This window comes from Propithecus coquereli, unplaced genomic scaffold (genome assembly GCF_000956105.1).
Source record: "Propithecus coquereli isolate 6110/MARCELLA unplaced genomic scaffold, Pcoq_1.0 Scaffold32, whole genome shotgun sequence".
Classification (NCBI taxonomy): domain Eukaryota; kingdom Metazoa; phylum Chordata; class Mammalia; order Primates; family Indriidae; genus Propithecus; species Propithecus coquereli.
Genome location: NW_012148841.1, coordinates 7,591,595 through 7,611,881, shown reverse-complemented (window position 1 = coordinate 7,611,881; position 20,287 = coordinate 7,591,595). Strand labels below are relative to the sequence as shown.

At 38.3% G+C, this 20,287-nt stretch overlaps 1 protein-coding gene across 1 annotated transcript in view; it reads right to left on the bottom strand.

The window, feature by feature from the left end:
• PRKAR2B (protein kinase, cAMP-dependent, regulatory, type II, beta) overlaps window positions 1-19,849 on the bottom strand; it is an 89,749-nt gene extending 69,900 nt beyond the window's left edge. Inside the window, exon 1 of the mRNA XM_012650304.1 lies at window positions 19,337-19,849. Coding sequence (XP_012505758.1) covers window positions 19,337-19,643 — 307 coding nt within the window. The 5' untranslated portion in view covers window positions 19,644-19,849. The remainder of the gene's footprint in view (window positions 1-19,336) is intronic.
• Window positions 19,850-20,287: the final 438 nt, after the last annotated feature.

Here is a 20,287-nt window from a genome sequence, read left to right as displayed (position 1 = left end):
TCATACTACTGATAAGGAAATTTTACAAGAAGGCTCAGAGAAATTTATTAATTTGCTTTAGATCACACAGCCACTCTGCAGCAGAGCTGGAGAATTTGAACTTAGTACCTAGCACCAAAATGCTGCTTCAGAGAGAACAGAAAGTGAAAATACTGATTCCTGAAATTGTGCAATTAGAGGTGATTATTTTCTTCTATATTGACCTTCATTGTTACTAAAGATTAACTTTGTGAAATAATTCACAAACCCAATTATTAAAATATTACAGTTTATAGCAAAATTATATCTTCCCAACTGATTAAAAGAGATAAAATTTTTACTATTTCTATACCAAAATATTTTAGCCATATATTTGCAGTCACAAATTACTTATATAAAAAACTTTCATCAGTAAATTATATGTTATGTATATTTTAACACACATACACACACACACACACACACACACACACACACACACACATACACACTCTAGTGTTCATCAGTTTTCTTGGATGCTTTCAAACCCCTTTTTCACAACTCCTACAGAACCTAGTCTAAAGAGAGCCTCCCCAGCAGGCTACAAGGACAGTGAATGGAAACAAAGAGCAAAAAAGTTCAACCACAGGAATGCAGAACAGAAGAACAGAGAGTGCAGGCAGATAAAGGCAAGGTGAAGGTTAAAAACCTATCTCAGCCTTGGGGCAAAAATAGAGTAGACATTCTCTGCCCTCCTGTGCCCTGGAGCCTCTCTAGATGATGAAACCATAGGACTATGAGCTTCTGGTTTGAAATGTTGGGAAGTCTTTGTTCTCCTAGGGTCCTTGCGTTCTGTGTCTTTCTGAAGTGTTTAAGGCAGAAATTTTCCACACAAGTGGCATCACCATCTAGAAGGCATTTTCTAAATTTCTAAGGTCAATTTCGATTGTCACAACAATTCAGAGGACACCCTTGGCCTTAAGGAGGCAAACTCTACAACTGTCCTGCACCACAAAGAACTGTCATGCATCCCACAACTTTTGTCCTGCGTGACTTTCAAACAGCGCACTGGGCATTCACATTGGCAAAAGAGTCTATTTACAAACATCTGAGCCTAGACCCTAACATTGCTTTATATATACACATGATTATTTTATGCAGTTTTTATATACATCGAATTTTCTACAACAACAACATAAATCAAAGGACTTTTGTTTCCTTTTTGAATTTTGTTTTGTTTGGAATTTTACTAATAGACGTTCACTGTTTCAGGAAACCACCTGACTGGTGAAATGCCACTTGTGGTATTTGTGCAGCCAGTACAATACGTTTGATCAGACTCCATTTGCAGCTTTCACATTCTTAATGATTCTACATGTGGTGGGAGAATCTAACTGCATTATGTCTTCTTAGCTCCATATCGAAGCACATACCTTCTGAAATACTTTACATACTATAAATTACTTTCCTTTATTTCTCCTTGATATTTTTCCTAGATATCCTATCAATTTCTAAATAGTGAGTAGACAGATTATATGATTATGATTTTAATTTCCCAACAGTAAATGGGGCCTGGGATTGAACAGGTGTAAGAAGATGGGTGCACCAGGTAAGTGGTATGCAGTAATGAAGACAAACACTGCATTTTGACGACAATCACTACAAATCCAATCTCTCATATCCATATCCCTTCATATCCACTTGCAGGGATGAAACACAAGTGTTTCCTATATAAATTTTAGGCAAGTTAACAGTCACCTTCATAATTTTTCTAGTTTTTTTTAGTCTAGCTACCAAAATAGGGATGAAGGCTGAGATTCAGGGTGGAAGCCTTACTGGAAATAAAGAAATGTACATCTGGCCAAGATACGCCTGGTCCTTTTTTTCCTGGGAACCTAAGTCAGGAAGGGGGAGCAGGATGAAGGTGAGGATCCCACTGCCCCATCGCCTGCCATGAAACCATGGGCGAGTCGTATAACCTGGACTTAAATTCTCAACTTAAGAAATATGGAGAGTAAGACCTGCCCTGTCAGGTTTCAGGGGGTTCTTATGGAGAAAAAAAAAATTAAACATCTTTGAAGTACCTGTCAACTATGAATTCCTATTCAAATGTAAAGACTGACGTTTATTTATTGTGAGCTACTATTATGATTTTTTAAATATGCAAAGTAAAAAGCAATAAAAATTCTCAAAAAAGTAAACAGATGTAGATGTTTTAAAATTCGTCCAGTCAAATTTTCTCAGACTCTTCGTTTTCACTGTTAGATTTTCTTATTCTACGGATATTCTGGGAATATATACATTCACACACACATAAACTGTAGATACATATATACACACACAGACACACATACAGAAAGAGAGAGGAAAAACTAGAGACTAGGAGAAGATAGAAGGAAAAAAATAGAAAACATATTATCTGCCTGAAGAAACAAACAAATATGATTTAAGCCCCCAACATTTTTGAGAGGATATAACCTAAGATTTTAGTGAATTCCCAAAGGAAAATACAGAAATATTTATGTAGGTTTGACTCTCTCCCAAATGCCATTGAAGGGAACACTGAGTTATGCGTTCCTATGAATATCTTCATGCTTGCATAACTGGAGATCCCTTTAGTTGGCCAATTATATTCCACTAGATTAGTTTCAGTTCCTGTGCTCCCAGGAGACCTCGAAGTGTAATTGATTCGAGTCTTCTTTAATCCTGGAGTATCCTAACAAGAAAAATCCTCTGCTGCTTTAGACAAACTGAGGGAGCCTCTCTGCTCGCACAGTGAAAATGCCTCCCACAGCTGTTGGACTCTTGAGTTCTTCACCCGGCCAGCAGGAACTGCTTATCTTCTCAGCGCTTTCTTTATGCCAGATGCCTAACACAGTGCCCGGCAGATAAGAGGTGCTGAGTAAACACCTGCAGAATGAATCAATAAACTCTGAAGTAAACAGAGCAAGTACCCTTGTCCCCACTAATTTTACTTCTGTATTTAGTGTGAACACCAGGCACTGGAATTGGAGTGGAGCCCCTGCCCAGCCCCTGAAGAGCTTAGCCAAGTCTAGGTATATTTTCAAATACAATAGTTTCAAGGGCTTGCACCTTGCAAGTAACTACCTAACTTAGAAAGAATTAGGTGAAAGAGAAATTCAGTAGAAGACTAAAAACTTTAAGTCTATAAAAACAAAAGCAGCCAGGTGAAAGCATGAAGCAATGAGTTTGGTCTTCAAAAAGGAAAGCCAGGTTGACAGCAGTGCATACAGTTTGCATCTCTGAGTGTACTGCTGGGAGAGAAATCCCAAGTTAAAGAAATAAGAGCCCTGAGTTGTGATCTAAGTCATAGACACACACACGCACACACACACACACATACACTTGAAAAACAAAAATAAAAAACAAACCACTCTATCCATTCTAGAGCCACATTAGTTAAATGAGTCTTTTGTGGAGAAGTGTTCATATACCCTGAAGTGAAATATACACAACAGTCTTGAACTCAACTGAATAATCAGCATCTCTATTGTCCGATTAGTCACCTTTTCTAGCAATAAACACCTTCTGAATCTGTCAACTGTCTAAATAAAAGATTCTAGAAACTGTGTAAATTGAAATCAGATAAGCTAATTATTTTTGACAGAGTAAATATTTAGCTCAGAATAAATTAATTTCTCTTATGCCTGTGCTTCAAAAATTAAAGTGAAATAAAGCTCACCCCTAAACCAAGGAAGAATTAACTTTTTAAGAAGATCAATAGCAAATAAGCAAATAAACAACAAAAAACTTGACATATTTTACTAATTAACCTAACAGAATCTGCTGAGACTCAGTCTCTGGAGGGGCTCAAGGATACCAGGACAGAATCACAGTTGGAGAGTATTCACCGAAGCTTCATGGTCTTGGTCCTAAAGAGACACAGAATATGAACCATAAACCTTAAAGCACTTCTTACTAGATATAATGGGATCTATTTGAGAGGCAGGCATTTAGGGGACCAATTTTCTTCTTCCTTTTCGATTATACACCATGAAGTACAGAGATCAGGTGTCCAACCCACCTAGACATGTGTCATGGCTGGAGGTGGGACAGATGAGATAAAATACAGATGCTTTGGCTTTTAGAAAGTGCCAACTTTAAGGAGGTTCTTTCTATTTATAAACCAAACTCCTCAAACTGATATTTTAATATATCAAGGTAATAGAATCATAAACTGGGGAAAAAAACTTAACCTTTGCTTATGAATGAACGTGATTCTCTATTTTTTAATTCATGAGGACTTTACCAACAAAGCCCTCTTAGGAACAGGAAGAAAAATATAACTACAGCTAGAAGAGCCTTAAAATGGCTAAGTTTATAAAACCACACACAGAGTTGAGGCAATAATGCCAAGAGAAAGGTTCCCAAATATTTTCAGGATTTTAAATGTGAGCTGAGAAGAGGAAAAGGAGATAGGAAAGGCCACTGTTGAAACTATATATATTTAATCTCTGCCTCTCCATATGCTAGACTGTCTCCTCTAAATCTATATGGTCAGATACATGCAAAGGGTAGATTTACGAAGACTGATGTTCTGCTTGTAAGGGCAAACAATCCAGACTAGATTAAGAATACCAGGAAAGTTGAAAGCTGCAGAGTTCAAATTGCCACACATCCATAAAGTCACAACAAAACAGCTCCAGCAAGGGGTAATTTTGAAAAACATGGGCTTTGAAATGAAGACCAACTGAGAGAACGATGAGGGATGTGATTAAGGTTGGCCTACTCAGATGAGTGCAATGATAGAAAATACCTATATTCAAAAACTTCCTTGTATCTTCACAGAATGAAGATATTCCTGCCATTCCAGTCTCAGCTCAACGGACCCCTCCTGATGTTAATGAACCCACAAGGAGGTTCTCTCTGTTGCTCACTGCACAGAAAGCCAATTACTGGGACAAGGATTGTCAAGGAAGAAAGGAGATTACTGTAGAGGACATGTCACTTGGGAGGTGGGAGGAATGGACTGCTTCAAATCCATCTCCCCATCTGACCAACCAACGGGGTCGGGGTTTTTCTAGAGGTGAAATGGATAATGCATGACGTGAGTGAGCACCATTACACGTTTGGGGTGGAGTGCAGGGCACGCAAGTGCAATGAGAAATATGGTTAGCACATATATGTTGCATGATAAAAAGATGGTGGATAAGTCCCTCCCCCAAGGCAGAGATTTGGGTAGTATAATGAGCTAGAGGTTAATATTGGTCATTCCTTCAGTCCTGTGCACAGGTAGGATGTGGGGATTAGGTTGCTCAGTGGGTCCTCAGGCACGATCAGTGGTGAGGAGTCCCTTATTTTGTCTTCCCTGGACAACCAGGTGGTATAAGGCCTGGTATAAGGTAATTATCTCACGGCTGCAAGGAGGCTCTACAATTTCTGGGGGAAGAAAACAACTCAAAAGGGAATGAATCAGTGAAACAGAAAGTCACAAAGTTCTGGTCAGCAAATCTTACTAGCCTGGGAACTCGAAACATAAGAAAGCTACAAAAAGGCATTTTTATTCATGGAGCCATTTACGCTCAGGAAGCTTGTCTCTGAAATTAGCCCCTCTAGTTCTTCTCAGTCATACCATCCTGTTTCATTTTCTCCAAAGCCACCAGAGCTACCTGCAGATATCTAGTATTTTATGTTTATTGTCTGTTTCTTCCCGTGCTAAACTATCGCCTCCACAAGGGCAGGGTCTTTCCTTGTCTATTGGCTTCATTATTGTATGCCCAATGCTTAGAACACTGCTTGATATGATACAATATATGCCAGGTTCAACAAATGCTGAACGAATAGTGCTAATGAAAAAATAACATAATAGGGGTGCTCCCTGATACCTAAAGATTATTTAGATAAATGCAAGTGATATTCATTTATATAATATATATTAAAGTTGTGAAACCCCTAAATTAAAATTCAGTATTATCTGAAAACACAAAATAGACTTAAAAACATGAGAGCTTGACTAGCTTTTGGCTTTTGATTTCAAGCAGCAAAAAGCAATCCGATTTATGCCCCGTAATTATGAAAACATAACCTGGATTTTAGTCTGTAACAAGAATAATGAGACAGAGAGAGAGAAAAGGATAGCACTCCTCATACAAATCAATAGGAAAAACATAATCAGCCAGAGAGGAAAGATGGCAAAGAATAAGAAAAAACTTTCACAGAAGATGAACTCCATATGATCAATGAACATGAAAAGATGTTCAATGTCACTAGTAATAAGGGAAAAGCAAATTCAATTCACAAGATTCCATCTATCAACTATCCTATTGGCAAAACCTGTTAAAATCTGACAATATTGAATGTTAGCTGTCAACCACTTTATACTTTTAAAAATTATTTGCTTATGTAGGCTATATCCATCAATATTTATTTTATTAGAAATTAAAATGGATAAATGTTTAAAATATTAATTTAAAATTAATAAAAATTACATATTATAAATATTTTGATAGAAAATAACTATATTTTCCAAAATAAACAAAATTTAGTAAAATTTAGAATGACTCTGTTTTACATGCTTGCAACCCAGAAGATAGCTGGGTTCTTGTATCTGCTTCTGCATTCAGTCTGCTGCAGTATCGTAATACACCATGTACCTTCTGGAAAACTCTACAGTATACTTTTGAGAGCATAAGAGAAAAAAAGACAAAGAAAATCCTAGTAGTATAAATATTTTTTAATAGAGACAGGTTCTTGCTCTGTTGCCTGGGCTGGAGTGCAATGGCATGGCAAGATCACAGCTCACTGTAACCCTGAACTCCTGGGCTCAAGGGATCCTCCCACCTTAGCCTCCCAAATAGCTGGGTCTACACACATGCATCACCATGCCCAGCTAATTCTTCAAAACTTTTTTTGTAGAGATGAGGTCTCACTATGTTGCTCAGTGTGGTCCTGAACCCTTGGCCTCAAGCAATCCTCCTGCCTTGGCCTCCCCCAAAAGGCTGGGATTACAGGCATGAGCCACTGTACCCGACCTTAGTACTAGTATTGTAAATTTTATCCTACTAACTCCTTGAAAAGGTCTGGGGGGACGGGAAGAGAATGGTTCTCTACCAGTCTCCAAACCATACTTTGAAAACCATCTCTAAAAACTGTAGTTCATTTGTGTAACATACACATACACACATCCACTACAGCACTATAACAACAACAAATTGGGAACAACCAAAATATTGACCAATGGATAAAGTGTATATTTTTATAAGGGCATATATACTACATAGCAGCTTAAAATAAATGAACTAGACCTACATGAATCAATGTAAAATCTCAAACATTGTTCTCAAAAGCAAGTTGAAGGATGATAGTTTACCTAAAAGAAACTTCTATGAGTGCAAAGTTCATATAAACTTTGAAAATATTCAAAATAGCACAATTTCTAACCTATGGATAAATGTCTATGTAGTAAAAGTACAAAATCATGCACAGGAAATGTAAATACCAAATTCATCATGGTGGTGGTTATCCTTGGAGAGAGAAGTTAAGAGAATGGGACAGGAAAGAGGACACAAAGGGACTCCTACTGCATGTGGTATATACTCTTAAAAGGAAAAAAAAAAAAAAAAAACCCTGAAGGGTACCAAAATGTTAAAATTTGCCAGAGCTAGGAGATTGCTTACATGAGTGTTCCTTATTTCGTCTCTGTGTTTTTCTATATATTGGAAATAGCCCCACAATTTAAAAAAAGAAAGAAAAAAAATAATTTTCTGCTCCACTTGATTTTGGCAGATAAAAATCTCGATTTTCTGATATTATCAGCCCAACCAGATTAGTTCACATTGTATTTTAATACTAAATGTGCTCCTAAAATATTTTTCATAAGATATCCTTTTTACAAATGAGTTTTTGTTAAAATTCAAACACTAAAATACCTTTTGGATTCTCTTTAAGGAATTATAAGGAAATTATTTTAAGGAATTATTATGAATCAGAAGTCCAGATACTGCTTAGTTAGTAAGCTGCTATTAATGACAGTCAAATAAAAAAGTCAAAGACCTGTGAACAACTTCATATAAAAACACAGATCCAAAAAGATTGTCTTTTTTCCTTGTAAGAATATATTAGCAATTTGTAGTTGAACAAGTACAGAATTATGGGTTTTCAGAATAAAACCACATACTAATGTAAAACTTGGAGAGTTATAAATTTGTCCCACCATGAGCTTACTTTTATAAATATTATGACAAGAGAAAATGGCAACAAGCTGTCAATTTAATGCAACTGATTTTTTTCCAATTAATTTATATTTCAGCACAAATTTATGTTTTTACTACAAGTATCTGCCTCATTTAAATAAAGTAACTATTTTCAATACTCCTACCTACTCTTTCCTGAGTTGTTTGAAATTACTTGCTAAAACTTAAATAAGACCATAAACTTGGAGATTTTTGCACACACTAATTTACTTATTCCACCAGTTAAACACTGATTTCCAAGGGACAGGATGGTATGAAAACAAAGCAAAGCTTTATCCCATTGCTTTTTTACTTTTTTTAAAAGTCAGACTATTTACCTTGAATTTCAAATGGAATTAAACGAGGGCTCACAGTTTAAAGGAATATAGGTTTTTAAAACTTTGAAACACAACTAGAAGATTTAAAGACTACTTTTATATTTTCATAAATAACTTTTTAAAAAAGTACTATTATTACATTGCCTTGAGAGCAATCTCTAGCTTCTTACATTTCTAATAAAATTTCATTTTTTAAAAACTGTCATGTTCTCATTGACTTCTAGAACTTGCATTTGTTTCTTTGTGCTTTGAACAAACCCATATATAATGCTTATTATATGCCAAGCACTGTTAATTCATTTAATTCTTAAAACATCCCTCTGAGGTAAGTACTGTCATTATTCCCTTTTCATAGATGAGAAAAGTGAGGCACAGATCATAAAGTTCCTAAGTTGCACGAGGTCCCAAAAGTTATAAATGGCAGAGCCAGGATTCAAACCTAGAGTCTATATCAAAGTGAAGTCATACTTTTAAAAGAGTTTCCACTATTTCAGATTTTTCAACATCATCACTCTTAAATTTTCAGCAACTGAAAGCACTCTGTTTTGTTTTTTTCCATACTAGCAAATTACCAAGACTATGAGGTAGAGTGACCATGTTCACCTAATTAGTGAGAGTGAAAGAAGAAAAGAAGGAAAGAAGAACGGAGACAGAAGAAAACACATTCAGTTTAGGACAAAATTATTTGAAGGCCTGAAAAACACGCAAGTAAAGGTATCTGGTTAACGAGTGGAGATGTCACCCTCAATCTTAAAGAGAAGGGAAGTCTGTGCTGGAGCTAGAGGAAGAACTGGAGGGCTCCAAAGAGCAAGTGAGTGAGTCTCCAGAAGTCCGCAGGATCCATGCGATAAAGGGAGGCGGCGGCCTGCCACCAAGGGCGCAGGAATGATCAGGAAAGGCAAAGAGACGAAAATGGACAGAGCAGGTTTGGGGAAATAGACCAGTTTTAGGTTAAGCAAGGGGTTCACATAAGCAGAAGCAGTGAAATATAGCATTAGAGGTTGGGGGGAGGGGCAGAATGTCACCTCAATTAGAATGTGGAATCCTGCGGGCAGGACGAGCCTGCACACCTGAGTTCTGTGCATTTTGCAGAGTGATCGAATGTCAGGCCCAAAGATAATAAAGCCTCATTTTTAAGATGATGAAGTCCAAATCTATGAAACTGAACTGCAGATAGGCTAAAGTTTTTACATTTTGTGAAAACATTGAAAATGCATTAATGTAAAGGATTATGAGACTATTATTAAAAGTCTGTTTAAAATATTTACATGCCTAAGGTTTCAATCATTTTACATTTATACACTTTTACTATTAGACATTTAGTACTCAACTGAGTTTAATTTAAAAAATATTTGAGCACCTACTGTGGGCAAAGCACAACACATTCAAGAAAGACTTGGAGAGGTTATATTCCTGCACATTCCTGCCTGCCCACAGTGTGGACACCTGACATCTGCAAGGCTTACTCCAATGGAGGCCACATTCATTCTACCATATTGATACTATTAATGTCAACGAGGGAAACCTGCAACGATTTTTGGTTGGGTGAAATGTAAACTAACCTTTGCAGAAAAAGTGGGATTTGTCAGAAAGATATGGAGAAGGGACTGGGCATTCAGGACCAAGAGAATAACTTAGACAAAAAAATTTGGCTACATCGATTTGGAACCATGTCATGTGCCTCTATAAACTGTGTTTTATTTACTATGTAATGGATATTTACAAAAGAGTTGCTTTTCTTCTGTGTCTTTTTACACCTCAAATTTATTTGATAGATAATACTAGTACATGATAAACATTTTTTCAAAAGTTACAAAAAAGCAGACAGTGAAAGTTCTCCCTCCTGACCAAATATCTCCAGAGTGTACTTCCTAAGAGAAAATTTCATTTCTTTTCAACTATTTTAAACTTTAGACTTTCTTCTAATTCTGACTGGCCTTTCCATGATTTAGTGATTCTTAACTAAATACCTATAATATGATTCTCCTTTTCCCATCCATTAATGTTGCACCAAAAACCTTAGTACTCTACAGTCTAGATCAGAGTTCAAGATGCACACAGGAATGCATATTTAAAAGGAAAAGCCTAGACTTTCCCTTTCAGGTAATACAATTTGATCTCCTTTTTATAAGATAGAATTTTCCTCTATATCCTATCAAACTTCTGTTCAGTCAAGCTTATCTAGTGAATGTCTATTTAAAAAGACACACACACACACACACACGCATACAAACTAGGACCTGGCCTACCTGCAGGTCCTTTGCAATCTAGGATCTTAAATCAGGAAATCAAGGTTGATCATAGCTACCTTACATATTAATAGAATATCAAGTTAAGTTATATTGTTTAGCGCTGTGGTCTCCAAAATGGGATTCATGAACCCCAAGATAGTGTATAACGCAATATGTTGTGTGTAGGAAAAAATTAGAACTTGTTTATAATTACTTTTTACTTCTTCCTTTCAAAATTTATATTGTGGGAAACTTTATCATACACATAATAAATAAGTTGATATATTGGTACATGTATAAAATTTATAAAGACATATTGAGAGTGTACATTCAAATATATTTTGCTAATAAGGGCACATAATAAGTTTAGAGAATTAAACAGCTCAATATATGAAGTGTTTATTTCAAAAGTGCTAATTTGGGTAAAATAAACAGAGAAAGCAAATTGCGAAAGGGAGAGTTCAATGCAGGGCTAGACAGCAAATATTTAGAGGGAAAAGTAGGTGCCTTATTTTTTGATATGTGGTTCTTTTCAACCATGTTACTGCTATAGGAATTCTTAAAATGAAGTGTATGGTTGAGATGAGACTCTGAAGTCAGATACCGGGTTCAAATCCTGACTCCACTACTTACTTTGGGAAAGACTAAATGGCATATGTGAAAAGATCTGTTCAAATGACAATGTGTAAAGCATTGTTCAGCATCTGGTGCATAAGCAGTCAAAAATGTTAATAATTATTATTAAATAAAAGGACACCATTTAACAAACAGTAGCTTGCTAAAATAATGAAAATGAGACTTCTGAGTCATGTTTTAATTCAACATGACCTTTTGAAAAGATGCCTTTTGGTTGTAACTGAAATGTAGTTAAGCAAATGGAAGCTTTTTCCTTCTTTTTTTACTCAAAAAATTCCCCTCAATATCACTCCCATCAACTATTTTGTCCTGAAACAGCTAATATAAATTAAACAATGTCAGTCCTCAGCCAAACGGATACAGGAATAACTGTATACAGTATATCTTCTTGGCTTCACTTTTATGTGGAACATGTGTTTATATTTTGACCTTTTGTCTTTTTTTAAAATTAAGAAACATTTTTAAACAGCAGCAACTGGAATGATTTTTTTTCCCTTTCCAAACATATTAAGCTACACATGGCAGAGCCTATTGCTGAAACATTTATAAATGTTACACCAACTGTGTTTATACTTCTGATTTTTTTAGATTGTTTTGTTTTCATGTAAGCCATGACCTGAAAATTTTAGCTCAAATTCTTTCCACAAAATAATCACATAATGAAACAGTCTGAGTCATTTTGAATTTCTGAAACATAAAACTCGCTCTTATAAAACAAAGATAATGATCAGCATCATAGTGAGATTTTTCTAGTGGGGTTTTGTGACTGTCTCAATCACAACTAGACCACATGGATAAGAACAGGACCAAGAACATCATAATAATTCATCCAACTCAGAAAAATCACTGCACTCTTGTTTCATTCCCATTGTCTCTTCTTAAGCAATTGATACAAAAATACAGTCTAAGACTAGATTTCATTTCATTGAAAAAGAATCAAAGAACAAAAGAACTGGAAATTCTGAAAACAAAAGTATAAAAGTATTTACTTTTCTTTAGCCCAATCTTTTAAACTTTATCACCTTGATGGAAGACAGAAAGAATTCATACGATGTAAGTTAATATAAATACACACAAAATGTTAGTGACAGTTCTATGAGCAAGACCAAATTTATAAGGCCAAAACCTACTATGTTTGGGCAAGGAACTTCTCTGTCTCTCACCTGCCCCATCTATTAAATGAAACTGCTTACATACATATCCAATCTATCAGTCTCTGACAAAAGGATAGTGTCTTAACTAAGGAGAGTAAACTTCAGGGACTTTTCATTTCTTTTTTTCTTAAAATAAGAAAAAACAGAAGGAGTTGGCTCTCAATAAATATTTGTGCAGTGGGTGAATGAGCACAACATCCTACCTTCCAACTTTCACACATTCCTTCTCCTAGTAGCCATCCGAGACCTCAGACCCCGGTGGGGTCCTGTGACTCTCCACACTCCCTGCTCATCACCTCAATCTCCTTCACTGAATCCCTCACCTCGAAATATTCCAACAATCCCCAACCTCCACTGTAGGCCTCTCTATTGTTACTACTCCCTACAAATGACTTTCTCAATGGGTCATAAATAAACTCCTAATTGAAGGATTCAAAGGTCTCCTGTTAGTATCTGCACAGGTGAAAAAAAACACATTTGTTTTTTAACACAGCTATGAACAAAATTTTGACAGCTGGAAATTTACTGGAATTCATGGAATGAGATTTGCAACAATAAATAACCACTCAATATTTACTCCTGTTTCACCCAGAAACAGCACATCACTTTATGTGCACCCTCAAATGGAAAGCTCATAACTGTCTTACAGAATAGCTAGACAGTTTGAGTCTCAAGATAGGTACAAAAATGAAAATATCTCATGCTTCAATTTCTGTTTAGGTGTTTTCATGGCACACCATCTCTTCAAGGAAGCCTTCACATGTCCCAGTTGTTTTTACTTCTTTCATACCCCCCCCCTTCCCCCAGCCCCTCCTGGCCTTTCTCCCTTTACCTCCCTCTTCCCAAAGCCCAAAGTAATAGATGGGTAAGAGCTGAAAGGACACTATTTCAAGTACTTTAATTTCCCAATTTCAACCCCTAAAGCAATCCACCTATACTACTATTAAAATGAATAATGTAATTAACTATTCTATTAATACTTTGTCTCTAACTCAAAATATTAGAGTTACCATCTCTAACTCATAACACTTTTAAAATCTTCTCTGATACTATTGTGTTATGCTCATAACTAAAATAATGGCTTCAATATTTTAGCCATTGTCATCAATGGTGTAATCCATTTCAGGAGGATTTAAAACTATCATGTAAATCTCTAATAGCCAAAGACCATAAAGCCTCATTAATTACAAAATCCTGGAGCTCTCTGCTACAAATTATGAGTTGAAAGGATGTGGATTTTATTACTGTGCAACATAACTTCACATTAAATCCTAAGTAAAACTGCTGCATAAGCTCATTTCCTACTTCATCTCTCCAAAAGTGCCATACTGGATTCATTTCCATAAAACACAATGAAATTACTATTTTGCAAGAAAAGCATATACTTCTGTAAGATTTAACATCAATGATATCATTTATTTAACATGTTATCAGTGCTCACAGGATACACTGTCATAAGGGCCTTATAAATATTAACCCATTTATCCTTGTAAGAAATGAGGAAGGTATTACTGATACCATGTCCATGTTCCTAGCACAGTACTTCATATAAAAAGAAATGTCTAAATTTAAGTTAATCCAAAAAACTAGCTTTCATGAACATTTTTCAAACTGATTAAATTTAAAAGGTTGATGATACATTAAAAGGGTATTTTAACTTTCAGTCAGTTGCACTGACTATAACCACTATATAACTATAACTACTAAAATAAATTTGTTTAGTCGTATGTTGGTGGCCACATTCCACAGAAGACAAAAGCTAACAAATGGCTGCTTTGTCCCACAATAATTTCTATAAAGGTGAGCCAAACAAATCAGCCAAAGCAACAATTCTTTAAAGCTACAACTACTCTCCACAGTATCCTGCTATCAGTTAAACTACGAATTTAATAGGTTAGACTGATCCAGATAAGAGCATTTTTACAGCAGATTCTTGGGAAGTCAATCTGTCTATTGCCCCTATTGCTTTTGCCACCTCATTTTAGGAAGACCACTGAACCATTTCAGACAGATTTCTGACTTTCATTCAAGTTCCAATGAAGCTTAGTCCTTCTAATCATGTATTTAACCAATATGAAAAATATCTTCTCAAAATCCTCTAAGAAAAATTCTTCGGACACATGAACAGTCTTCTCAACTCTCCTTCAACCATTCAACTGTTTCTGCTCATAATAAATAACTTCATTCTCTTAATCTCCCACCACTACCATCGCTGTGAGCTCTAACTTTCCAATATTTTGCATGATTTTAAGGATATCTTGTAAATTCTCTATATTCCCTTTGAAATGTAAAAATCAAAGGAAGATAAGGTTCTCCAACAAAGTCGGACACAGCACAGAGTTAAAAGGATTAAGTCATAGTTATTACATGGTAAGTTTCAATTTATATACCTTTGATATGTTTGTTTTATAAGGTATGGTTCTGTATTTTTGGCTTGTGTATCTACTTTGAACTTTAGATCTTTTTCTTCCATCATATAGAAAAATCAGTTCTATATTTTATATTGTCATAGTTAATTTTTCTCTCAGGTTTGCTGCTCCACACGCGCCCATTTGTAATTTACTTTGTTTCTGACCACTTATCAATCTATCAAAGTAATTTGAATTATATTTACTTCATTTTTAGTTTCAGCAATTCCACTGAAGAAATCACTAAGCAACAAAAGAGCTCATGATGATGTCTACATAAAACCAGTAATTACTATACACTTTACTCCAAAATGGTACTGATCCAACTCTTTGGCCTACTGTAAATCCTTCCAAGCAATTCTAGGCGTAGGGATACTACCCTTTCACAAATGACTTGTCAGGTTTTATTCGCTTTTTGTAGAATGGGGAAAAGGGAGGCAGAGTAGATGCCAAGAGGTCTCCATCATAGCATCTTTCTGGCCTTCAAGAGTTTCCCTCGAAAGGATCACCACAACCATCATTTTAACACTTACAGGTTGTCCTTTTAACCAGAGTTAATATTTGTAAATGGAAAGTAATAATTAGAATTGATAAAATCAGAAGAGAATAGAGGAGGGAGAAGAAAGCTAACAGCAGAGGAAGGGATCCTTTGGAAAGATAGGAAAGAAGTAAAGACCACCTTCACCCATCTATTTGGCCTAGTGCCATCTATGGGTGCCTAGTGCCACCTGGCCCTCAAAACATCACTGAACCCTGGACCAGACCACATTTTTCCAACTGACTGCAGGTACCTGGCTTATGTGACCACAATTTGAGGTAAAGATCATAGGCCTGATCCCTACATGAATTAACAGGTACTAGTTTCACCATCAAACCTTGTCTTTTAACAGCAGCCTCTCATAAATACCATCACTTACGTTAGAGGGATTCATGGCAGACTATAAGAACCAATGATGCAAATCCATCGCCATTAGGGCAAAAATAACCAGGAAAACTTGACTTGTGAATCGGCCTATAGAACAAATATCATTGGGCTTCAAGGTCAAAAAGATGAGAGTAAGAAACCAGGCTCCACTACTTATTAGTTCCCATGTGTGACCTTGGAAAAGTTAATTTTTCAGGGCCTTAAAAATAAAACACACTAAGGGTCTCAATTAGAGCTTGACATACAAGGGATATGAAGGTTATGCTAGCTGTAGCCTCTTCTGGAGATGTAACCAGGTAGTTAAGAGCACAGGGATGAAGCCAGGCATACCTGGGTCCCAATCCTGATTTTGCAGCATGCTACCTGTGAAACACTGGGCAAGTGACAGCCTCATCTTTCTCATAAAGCTGGGATAAGGAACCACAGCACTTAAACAGCGCCTAGCACACAGTAATGGCAATAAATGGCAATTATTGCTAATAAGATAAAAAGATAATATCATCACTATCTGATCAACGTTTTTCAAAGTACAGTCAGGGAATTACTGATATCAGAATGATCTGGGATGTCTGTTGAGGAAAAAAGAAAAAGATACCATGTCCAACACAGGCTATTCAAGAAAGCTCTCCAAAAATGGTACCAGGTAATGTTCATTTCTCAAATTTGAGTTGGACTCAAACTTTCTTGACAGGCATACAAAAACTTAAGAATTATTGATCCAGCAGGTATTGTGCTATGTCACAGTAAATTAAGACTTGTGTTTTAATACTTATACTTTACTACACCAGAATTACCCGGTATCTGGTATTTTTGTTATATTTTGGCACTTTCTTACACACAGACATTACACCAATAGGTTTACGTTTTTTAGGCTTACTCCTGGTTTTTTCCTTCAACTATTTTGACTTTTGTTCCACCTCTGGCCAGTTTTGTACAGCTCCAACCCACAAAGGGGGTATATATTTAAATGATTGTTTTTAGAAGAAGAGGCCGGGGGCCATGGCTCATGCCTGTAATCCTAGCACTCTGGGAGGCCACAGTAGGAGGATTGCTTGAGCTTAGGAGTTCGAGACCAGCCTGAGCCAGAGTGTGACCTCATCTCTACTAATAATTAAAAAATTAGCCAGGCATGGTGGCGTACACCTGTAGTCCCAGCTACCCAGGAGGCTGAGGCAAAAGGATCGCTTCAGCCCCAGAGTTTGAGGTTGCAGTGAGCTGTGATGACACCACTGCACTCTACCCAGGGTGACAGAGTGAGACTCTGTCTCAAAAAAAAAAGAAGAAGAAAAAGATGTGCTCAAGACCATATGTTGTCTACGGAATCTAAAAAATTACTGTCTGGTCCTTTACAAAAGTCTGCCAACCACTTTGTAGCATATAATTGTTTTTAAACTGTGGGTCCCAAAATAATTTACTTTAAAATAGAGAAACAGAATTGATTAGAATAGAAAATATCAAAAACTACTGCCCCTGATAGAAGGAAGTACCTGCACTGCTGCCAAAGTTTCAGTTATACATGCACACACATATGTGTCTACTGGATAATGATCAGATTGCATTTAGTTGCAGTCAAAAAGTTTTGAAGTCCTTGGAGGTAGGGCTAGGGAATAAATAGTGCAATTGTTTAACAAGTATTTATTAAAACTCACATTGAGTAATTTTTACAGTAAAGGTATCTTGGAGAACATAAAGCCATATAAAATGAACCCAACTGTTTAGAAGTTAATGGCTTATATCTTCATTGCAAAATGAAAATTATATCTCTTCTGTGCACAATATACACAGTCCTAAGTAGAAATTGGAATCATCAATGCAAGTACTTCAAAAACATTATACAAACAAAATATTTTAGTTATTTTAATAACCTATTATTATGGAATATATATAGGTTCTTTACCAATTCCCTTAGTTGCTGGTTTCCTTCAATTTGGGAAAGAAGTCCTTTTTTTTCTTTGTGTGTACACATGTACATGTGTGCATGCATGTGACAGGAGCATAAAAGAAGTATTACAAGCCTCTGCCCTTTCTGTGCCACCCATTATTGGCTTCTCCTTCTCATCTATTTAAAATACATATTCTTTCATCTATCTTTTGTTTCTAGTAAGGAAAGCATTTGATGAAATTCTTGTGAAAAAGAACAATTAAGACTATGATTATACTTTCCTGGGAAATATTTAAGAGTCCAAAATTAACATTTTAAGTAACAATCTTCTCTTTTATCTTCACAGAGGTCTAATTTCCAGGGTTTTTGTGATTGTTTTGGACAAGCTAAAAATACATTAATTTTAAAACCCATTTCATCATGCAATTCTGCAAAGAAAAGAAACATCTTCCTAGGTACATAAAGAAATGAAATGACACTTTAAAATGTTTTCATTACATGAAATGCACTGCAGACACACAAACCACAAGCAGTGTAAATAAATAAAAGCTGGTGCAATGCTGCATGCATGTTTGCCTTACACCACAAAGAAAAAATATTTGCACTCCATAGTATTTTAGCTTGGGATGGCATACAAATGGGATTTAGGCAATGTTGTGTAAATACAGGAGGCTGTAAATGTGTGTGTCTGTCTGGGTGTGTTATGGAAAGAGGGGTAGTAAGCAGAAGGGGTGGGACTTCCTAGGAGCAGCTATTTGAGAAAATTCCTTTTTCTTTCCCATTCATTCTTTCCAGCTTCAGTGTCTGGCACGGTCCTAAAAATTACTCACTGGCTTTTCATTATAAAGACAACCAACAAGCTTTCAGAACTTCCTACAGTGTTTTTTCACATGCTTTAAAAAAAAAATCATTCAATAGGTGTTTTATATAAAAAGCAAGGCATTAGCCCATTTCCTCGTTCCAAAGACCTGGTGGGTTTCAGACCAAATAGGATCCTTTGTTGTGTGTCCAAAAATAACACGACATGGTATTGGTAAATTGGAAAATAATAAATTACTCTATTTCCAACAATGTCAGAGCTATTACCATAAATTTTGTTCTGCCCCAGTGAATCCAATTTCATGCTCCTTTTAGTGAATCTACCGTCCTACAACAGTAAACCAAATCAAATTTAACACCCTTAGCCTTTTCTTTGTGGACACTCCATTAATAAATATAAAGGCTGAAAGAAGACGCCAAGCGGGCCGGTTTCCTTTCACAATGGTACCCTCCAAGCGAAATATCGCCAACCACAGTGAAAGTTGTCTTTCAGCAGATACCCACCCCAAACCGGCCCAGGAAGAGAGGGGGCAGATGGACAGGGGGAACCGTAACCTTTCAGCTCTCCCACCCCCAGAGGAGGGGGAGGGTATGACAAGAGAGCAGAGTAGGAAGGTGGGCGAGTGGGAGAGACAGAAATGGATGCTGAGGGGGTGGGCGAGATGGGAAGGTAGGGAAGACTGAGAACGCGGGGCAGAGGAGGGTGGGCAAAGCTGCAGGATTCAGGAGCCAAGGGGGGAACGGTGGTGGGCAGCGAGAGGATTCGAGGGCGCGAAGGGGGTCCGGTCCTCACCGTTGAACGCCCCCGCGTCCGCAGGCGCCGCCTCCTCCTCCTCCCCTTCCTCGGAGTCGGAGTGCACGGACTCCTCGGCGAAGTTGACCCCCTTGCTGGGGGTGCCGCCCGCGGCAGCGGCGCCCGCTTCCCCCCAGGTCCTGCCCTCATGGCCGAAGCGCGCGATGCCTTTGCGCTCGTTCTCCTGCTGCAGGCGCGTGAAGTGCTGCAGCGCGAACTCCAGCAGGTCCGCAGGCTGGTGCCTCAGCACCTCCACCGTGAAGCCCTGCAGCAGCTCCGTCAGTCCCGCCGGGATCTCGATGCTCATCCTGCCTCCGGGGCGGCGGGCGCCTGGGCGCCGCCCTCGCCCCCTCTGCGGTCCGGCCTCGGGCCCCGCAGCTGCCGAGCGAGCGCCAAGGGCGCTAGCGGCGCTACCGGCTGCGAGCGCGGTGCACTGGGCCCCGGCGGCCCGGCTGGCCCGGCCCGCGGCTCCCGGCGCACAGCTGCTCCGAGCGGCGGCGGCTGAGCGAGCGCGGCCCCGGGAGGGCTGGCAGCATCTCCAGCTCCTCCCGCTCCCGCCGCTGCCGCGCCTCTCCGCGCCCGGGCGCCCCGCCCCCGCCCCGCCGCGGCGCGCGGGAGGGAGCGCGGGAGAGCGCGCCCACGTGACCTCCGGAAACCATGGCAACCTCCGCCGGCGGGCGCCGCGCATCAGCAGCCCAGACCCTGGCAAGGCGGAGACGCTGGCGGGCGCCGGCGCGCTGGCTGGGAGCGCCGTTCCGACACGCGCCCGGGACGTGGGGCCCGCGCGAGGCCGCCCGGTGTCCACCTGTCCGCGTGGCGGGGACCGGGCGGGCCTGTCGCACGAATTCCCACACGTCATTCGCCACAGTGAACCCACGCGGAGCTGGTGCCCACGATTCGTTCTGAAACTTCAGCTTCCGCCTTAGTGGTGGCATTTTATTTTCCTCCCAG